Raw genomic sequence first — 7,337 nt, 5'->3', positions numbered from 1 at the left:
CATCACTCTTATGAAACCAGGTCTCTCTCTTTCGCACTGTTGATTTCTCTATTTAAATGATAGGATAAGATCCAGCTTCATAATCTGTGACTATCTTACACATTCACAATACCGGGTGAAGAACATGGTTAAGCTACTTGAGGTAGACCTGCCCCATCTGCCCTATCCAAATCAGCTTTGACCATCAGCCTCATTGCCCAAGGTTTCACATTGATACTGATACTCCACATGCTACTAAAATACAGTATCTGTTTCCCTCTCACCTTATTGTCCAGTGCGTTTCTCACTTCTCTCACCTACTACCTTTCTGTATGTCTTGCAGTAATGTATGAGGATAGTGTTCTGTTTACAATTTTCACATTCAGAGCAGAGAGAGAACCTACTAAAACATTTAAGGTCGCTATAAGTTTGTTTGGGAGAAACATGTTTTTCTTTTGCACACTGCACTTTTTTTGTCCTTTTCTATATGACCTTCTGAACAGAATGTCTTCATACTGTGTTTGTAATGGATTTCTACAGCATGTAATGTATTAACAGACTAGTCTTTTTTACAGCAGACATGTTGACTTAGGAAATACACAGGTGTTAATAATACCATTAACAATGGCTTTTATATGTTCAAGTGTGCAGTAAGTCATGACAGTGTGACCGTGAGCCAGCATGCACAATACCAGGACTCTGAAGCTGAAGCAGCTAAGTGTTAAGCCAGCGTTTCCTACCATGACATGTTTAAGTAGCCTATCTTCCGTGAAAAAGGTCTGTGCCCAGTGGAGAATAAACTTTAGTTGTTTTTTTATCAATTTTCCATTAACACAAACAAAAAATTCCAGTGCACGTCATTTTTTTTGCCAAATGTGTTGTGCAATTGAAGCCTTTTGTCCTCACAAATAAAGTGAAGTTTGACTGCACAACACCAGGGTTCACTGTGGCTCTAGAGAGACATTCAACCTGCCGCCAAATGCAGAAGCTACAGTCTCATTGCATCTCTGTAAAGCAGCCACTGTCCCACTGATCAGTGAGCATTCTCCAGTTCATGGAGTCATTTGTCTTTTTTTTTTTTTACCATGAGTTTAGATTATTTCCTGTAGTATTATTATTATTATTATGTTTTCATTTAACTTAAACCAAATTCCCACTGCTGTACTTTCCATTGTACTTCCACATGTTTCCATTCAAGGTGGATTGGTGTTCATGCAGATTCCACAGAGCTCGGTTTAGGGGAAAAAAACTAATGACTAGGTTAGATCCTGTGAATGATCCCAGCTAATGACCTTGAAAGTAATTCAGATCTTTTCAATGAGTTCTCCTCCAGAGGAGCAGAGAAGGATACATTATGCATGCAATCTATTATTAATGGTCTTGAGTCATGTTACGATCAGACATGGGTCCTCAGAAAATATCTGAATAGCCTGATCCTCTGGAGGACATGTCCTCTAAACAGGGTTATATAATATCAGCAACTTCTATATTGTGTGATTTATTATTTACTGCAATTTCTGTCTTCTACATTTTACTTTTACATGTAGGCTAACATTTGACAGGATTCCTGCATTTGTGCTATTCCAATGTTTTGAGAAATTAAGTTTATAATTCAAGTCCAAAGGGCTGTAGACAATGAAACAAGCAAATTGCTCAATATTGACATCGTCTTTTTATTAATAAGCCATCATGGGCTACATCAATGACTTGTTATTGATCCTCTGAAGCGATCCAATAAAACTCTTTGCGGCTTCATCCCGAGAGTCGATTGGCTGATAGCTTTTCTCGGTTCTCCGCCGCCCCGCCTCCATCTGTCAGGCACTGCGCTGGAACAGTACTGTGTGACTGTTGATGCACTGTAGTGAGATACTATTCTTTAACTTTATACGACGGACTTTTCATAAAAAAGCAGAATAGGTTACTATTTGTCAGCAGAGCTCGTGCGCACCCTAACTCCACCGTTTTGAATATTTTCCCCCACTTTACCAAGCCCTCTTTTACAGTATGAAGTGCAATTATGGCAAGGAGTAGCAAGTCAGTAGCGAGGACCCTGGAGGATTTGACGCTAGACTCGGGTTATGGTGGAGCCGCCGACTCCTTCAGATCTTCCAGTGCGTCGTTGTGCTGCTCAGAGGCACATGGGGGGAATCATTGGCATTTAACCGACTCGATGCACAGTCGACACAACAGTCTGGACACTGTTAATACGGTCCTGGTCGAAGACGCCGAGATCCTGGAGAGCACCGGGCAGTGCGCTAAACTACCCGAGCTTGAGGATGTGCCGTGGAGCCTCGGGGAAGTGGTGAGCGCACTGAGCAGAGACGAGGAGATGAGCCTACCGACCCCCCCGCAGGACGTCCTGCTTAGGCTCTCGGTGCTGATAAGCCGGGCCCTGGTCAGGGTCGCTAAGGAGGCGCAACGCCTGAGTTTGCGCTACGCCAAATGCACCAAACATGAGATCCAAAGTGCCATAAAGATCGTCCTGTCGTGGACCGTCTCGACGAACTGCATAAGCGCGGCCCTCAGTGCCTTGTCCCTGTACAACATGAGCACGGAGGAGGACAAGTTTAGCCGCGGTAAGTCGGTGCGCTGCGGACTCATCTTCAACGTGGGGAAGTTCTTCAGGTGGATGGTCGACAGCAGGGTTGCGGTGAGGATCCACGAGCACGCCGCGATCTACTTAGCTGCGTGCATGGAGAGCCTCTTCCGCGATGTGTACGCGCGGGTGCTGCGCAGTGCGCTGCTGGAGCGGGATAACGGGATCCCCAAGTTCACCGTGGAGATCCTGGAGCAGGCCGTCAACAGTGATGCAGAGATATGGGGGTCTTTGCTGCCTTGGCAACACCTGATCTGTGGGAAGAATGCAAGCGGTGAGTTAATGATACTCTAAGTCTATGCCACAGGGTTTTCTTCCACTTCATATCCTTACCACACATCATATGCGTAATTTGTCACTTGTAGAGTTCCCCTTGCAAACCACAGTAGATATTTACATCAGCATATCAAAGTAAAGCCTTCTTCATTGGATCTACTCCAACAGATCACATATTAATGTAATAAGGGAGGTGGCACTGATCCATGAACCTGCACCATGAACATAAGTAGCCTATTACATGTCTGAGGATTTATATAAAGACCTCTCCCAGATTCACTTGCTGCCAGATGAGATGTCTGATATGAAAAGGTTACAATCTCTCAATATCTCTATTTGATTTGAGGAACTGTGAACTTTAAGTGAAAGAGCGTTTTTTTTCTGCAGCTGAAACAGTGCTTCCTATTCTCAGAGTGCAAGAGAGCTGCAGAAGCTGCAGGGAGGTGATGAGTGACTGAGATCAGAATGGGAGAGTGGGTCCTCTTGAGGCCAGCTTGCCTGCTCCGTCTCATACTGTATGCTATACTGTATGTGGTTGATTTGTTAATGTACGAAATGATGAAGCAGGGCTTGATATCCCCAGGCTTTGAGAGCTTTCAGTGAAAGGGGCTCTCCCTGTTGGTTTCATACAATGATGCCCTGCAGAGGTGGATTTTATTCTTTTCACCCAAAGAGGGAGGTCTTTCATTCCTGTGTACATTTACTGATCCTGTACTCTCCGGTAGTTTCCGGCTTTCCAAGTGTTAAGAACACTTTTTTGGTGTGTGCTTTCAAAATAAGTGTAATTGTATTCAGACTTCACTGAAGCTTAAGCAGCAATACATCACCAACCACTCTAACGCATGCTTGCCCCTGTTTTGATGGATGTTGTAAAAGTGCTGCTGAGGCTCCTCTTGCAACAAGTTTATGTAATGAAAGGCCTTGGGGGACCTATGTGCTATCATGCATTATACAGAGTGATGTGAATAAAACTGAGTTATAGAGTGAGGGAGAGAAAGAGAGACAGACAGCACACACAGAGAGAGAAACTTAGAGAGTCTCTGTGACTGTATTGATGAATCACCAACAGAAGCCTGGCATCAGGAGAAAAGCACTTTATTTCACTGTAACTCTTTGTTTTAAAGGTACAGGGAAATATCTTTGGTAAACATGCGTGTCAGTTTGGTTATCTTTTCCATGTGTATTTGTTTACAATGGTACACACATAAATGTTAATTTTTTGTGATGACAACATATAGTATCATTATATTTCTGTAAATCTTGACACAGTGCAAAAATGCCAAGACTGGTCACAGTTCAAAGAGACTGTTACTAATGTAACATTAGAGTTTACTGTATGAGCACAGACTGTACAGTATTGAATTTCAATATTCAATCACTCTGCGCACTCCAAACACTGCAAATGCTCCAGCTGTAGATGGTATGGTGCGTGTTCAGTGGTGCATTAGGCCAGTGAATAGGATGAGATGCAAGAAAAATGTCTGGAGCATGTGGAATATTGGTGTAATGCCTAAGGCTAAAAAAGTGTCATAGTGCATGGTGTTGTTTATTATAAAGTAATTACTGGCATAAAATTCACTTGAAGGGGGCTACTATCTAGATTTTAATAACAATGCATCTGTAACAAGTGACTATGTTTAATGCAAAGAAAGCTTTATAGTGTCATTTTACTCATTGATTTCGGTTTTCCCTCGGATAACTGTATTACTGTGTTTCACTGTTCGGATATACACATGTGCATGTGCACTCTGAAGCTTGCCATATCAACATAAAAGGTGAAAATATGTCAGTGAGAAAAAGTAAATTATTGCAGGTTTAATGCGGATGGGTTTACAGACAGCAAAGGTAGTGCGTCTGTTGGGGCACCAGAGGATGACTGGTTAAGTGAATTTGGGAAGTTTCATATTGTGGAAGATTTTGTCCTCCACCACATTTCTTATTGTGACCCTGCAGGACCTCTAAACCTCCAGATACCCTCTATCTGCAGTGACAGATAAGGACGTGGCACAGCCACAGTCATTTGTTGTCTTCCCTGTGAAACCAAACAACCAGTCAATCTGAGGGTGGGTTGACCTTAACAGAGCCACTGCCTGCCAAATTGAACCTCCGCATCGCTCCATCCATTCTCTCAGTTTCTCTCTGCCAAGTGGGAGTAATTGAGGTGATTTTTCTATATTATGCTAACGCTTGTGACCTAGCTTTGTCAGGAGGCCTTTATGAATATCTTTATTGCATCTCTTCTACCAAAGTGGATTTCCTTTTATTGTGCATTCACAAAGGCAGTAAGATAGTTATGTCATTTGTGTCTGTTTTTTTTTTTGAACTGTTTGTACTAGGTACGTTTGTAATAAGCTAAATCATTTGGGGGACTTTTTCTCTACGGCAAAAGGTTGGGGGGAAGAATACAGTTTGCTAATGCTAAGCTAAGCTAATGGGCTCTGGGCAAGAATGTGAATAAGTGTATTTTACCAAATGTTAAACTAATTCTTTAAACCTTCAGCAATGATCAATAAAAGAAAAACAGTCTTACGTATACACTGATCTGTAGTTGCAGGTATAAGTACTGTATATACTGTATGTTAGATATTGCAATACATTTATTTCTTTGTAGTACATACATTTTTACAACAAGGGGAGAAAGCATGTTCTTGGTCGTTTCATGAATTGATGTGTCAGGCTTCAACACAGGATCTATAATTACCCTATGCTATAATGTCTGTTCTCACCTACTGCACCTTACAGTTCTGCATTGGCACATCTAGCATATGGCAGGCCTCCCACACACAAGCCCAACACACACACACACTCTCACTCACTCACCGACATACACATACATCAAGATGTCAAAGGCTCCTCTCACCATGTCTGACTCACTGTTATTTGTAGGTGGGTGTTGGGTTTCCCTTCTTCGGCTGTGGTATCCTATCTGAACAGAAAACTCCTCTATATGTTGGGATATTTCTTATGTCTCCCACTAGACCAGGAACATAATGATTCTTTGATTTCTTAAAGATGTATGTCTAGTGGAACATGATATCCAGCGCTCAGGCATATGAACTACCCTGAGGACAAGTTTCTAATCACACTTTAGGTGTGAGATGACTTTCAAGTCAGGGCAGAGCTGGTTTGGTTGAAAGATTTAAAAGGAAATTTCACCCTAAAGACATTTTAAACAAGTGGAGGTAATGTACCTTGCACTTCCAGGCCGATTGTGTTTCATGATGTTTTTTTCCTTCTATTTCAGACGGACAGGTTGCCAAACAGGCATGTTTTGGTTCACTTTCACTGCTCTCATCAACAACATTTCAAGCCACGGAAATCTGTATTTAGCCATAAAGCTCTGATAAACCCACTGTGCGCATCATTCCCACCAAACAGCAGACAGAAAAAGTTAGTGACTAGCTTGTACAGTAGTTGGAGCATAGCTGCTGCTAGTCAAATATTTCCTTCTGGAGGTGGTGCAGGCAAAAATAGAGCTTAAAGGAAAGTGAATATTGTACTTAACATTCATCAGGTTGCCAGTAGCATGACTCCAAATAAATGCTAATGTCGTTCTTGTTTGCTAACATCTTCGCCATAACAACATTTAAAAATGATAGTAAGTCAATGTTGTGTTTACAGCTGAATCCACTGCTACAGCCGCAGCCACATAAATAAATTAAATTAAAAAGTTAAAAATTAGTTTCTAACCTGACAAAAAGGTATTTTTATTAATCATATGGTTTGCATTTATCTAACATTAAATGGACTGCACTCGTACTGTATATTGTATAATTCTTTTAGTTGCTTGATATTTTTAATATAATTTTATATTTTTATGTCAATATGGTTGCACCTGTCCTTTATCTAAAGACATGATGAAAGAAAATTTGTGTTTTTAATGTCAGTCCTGCAGAATCAAGAAACAGTGGTTTCTTTATAGACATACCATTTTGCCACGACATTCAACAATTGGACGGCAATCTATGTGAAATTCAACACTGTTGCAGGGTAATTTGATGTAATTTGAACAGCTGGGCATGCTGGTCTATGGCATTGTTCTCTCCTCACTCTTTAGTTTTTCTTGCATAGAAAACCTTTGCTATCACCATCAGCGCTCTGGGAAATGTGGAAGATCACACACTCAACAGGCAAATTTGGGGAAACTGGAGGTACACAAAAATGGTAAATTATAGTACTGCACCACATCCCCTGGAAACCACTGGACCAGTACAGTGTGGAGTGAGTAACCGAGGTGCAATTGTCTTTTTTGTTGTTGCATTTGAAATTCCAAAGTGAGACCTCATTTTTGTAAAATTGGTCAGACAGACAGACATCATTTGTGAAGTACAGAACAAAATTGAGCAGTGATACTTTACTGTTCTTCTGCTGGGTAGCTTTGTGCAGGTTTAGTAGTGCTTCACGGGGTCGAGGGAGTGTAGGTCCCTCCATTCATTCACAGGTCTTTTGTTTCTTATCCAATAGTTAGCGTTGCAGTGCGAGGTCG

General features: G+C 41.5%; 1 protein-coding gene across 1 annotated transcript; it reads left to right on the top strand.

Moving 5' to 3' along the window:
- The first annotated feature begins 1,806 nt into the window (after positions 1-1,806).
- Positions 1,807-3,544, top strand: LOC119885210 (ankyrin repeat and BTB/POZ domain-containing protein BTBD11-A-like). The gene has a single exon (XM_038695361.1). The coding sequence runs from the start codon at positions 1,997-1,999 to the stop codon at positions 2,867-2,869; it is 873 nt and encodes a 290-aa protein (XP_038551289.1). The 5' UTR covers positions 1,807-1,996; the 3' UTR covers positions 2,870-3,544.
- The last annotated feature ends 3,793 nt before the right edge of the window (positions 3,545-7,337 follow it).

Source organism: Micropterus salmoides, unplaced genomic scaffold, assembly GCF_014851395.1.
Source record: "Micropterus salmoides isolate LMB-PRFRI ecotype aquatic unplaced genomic scaffold, ASM1485139v1 Ms_hic_scaffold_3945, whole genome shotgun sequence".
NCBI lineage: Eukaryota > Metazoa > Chordata > Actinopteri > Centrarchiformes > Centrarchidae > Micropterus > Micropterus salmoides.
Note: the sequence above shows the minus strand (reverse complement) of the source record. Positions and strands in the feature narration are given on the sequence as shown.

Excerpts from the sequence above, each read along its gene's own strand:
- LOC119885210 (XM_038695361.1), top strand. The coding sequence starts at position 1,997 with ATGGCAAGGAGTAGCAAGTCAGTAGCGAGGACCCTGGAGGATTTGACG.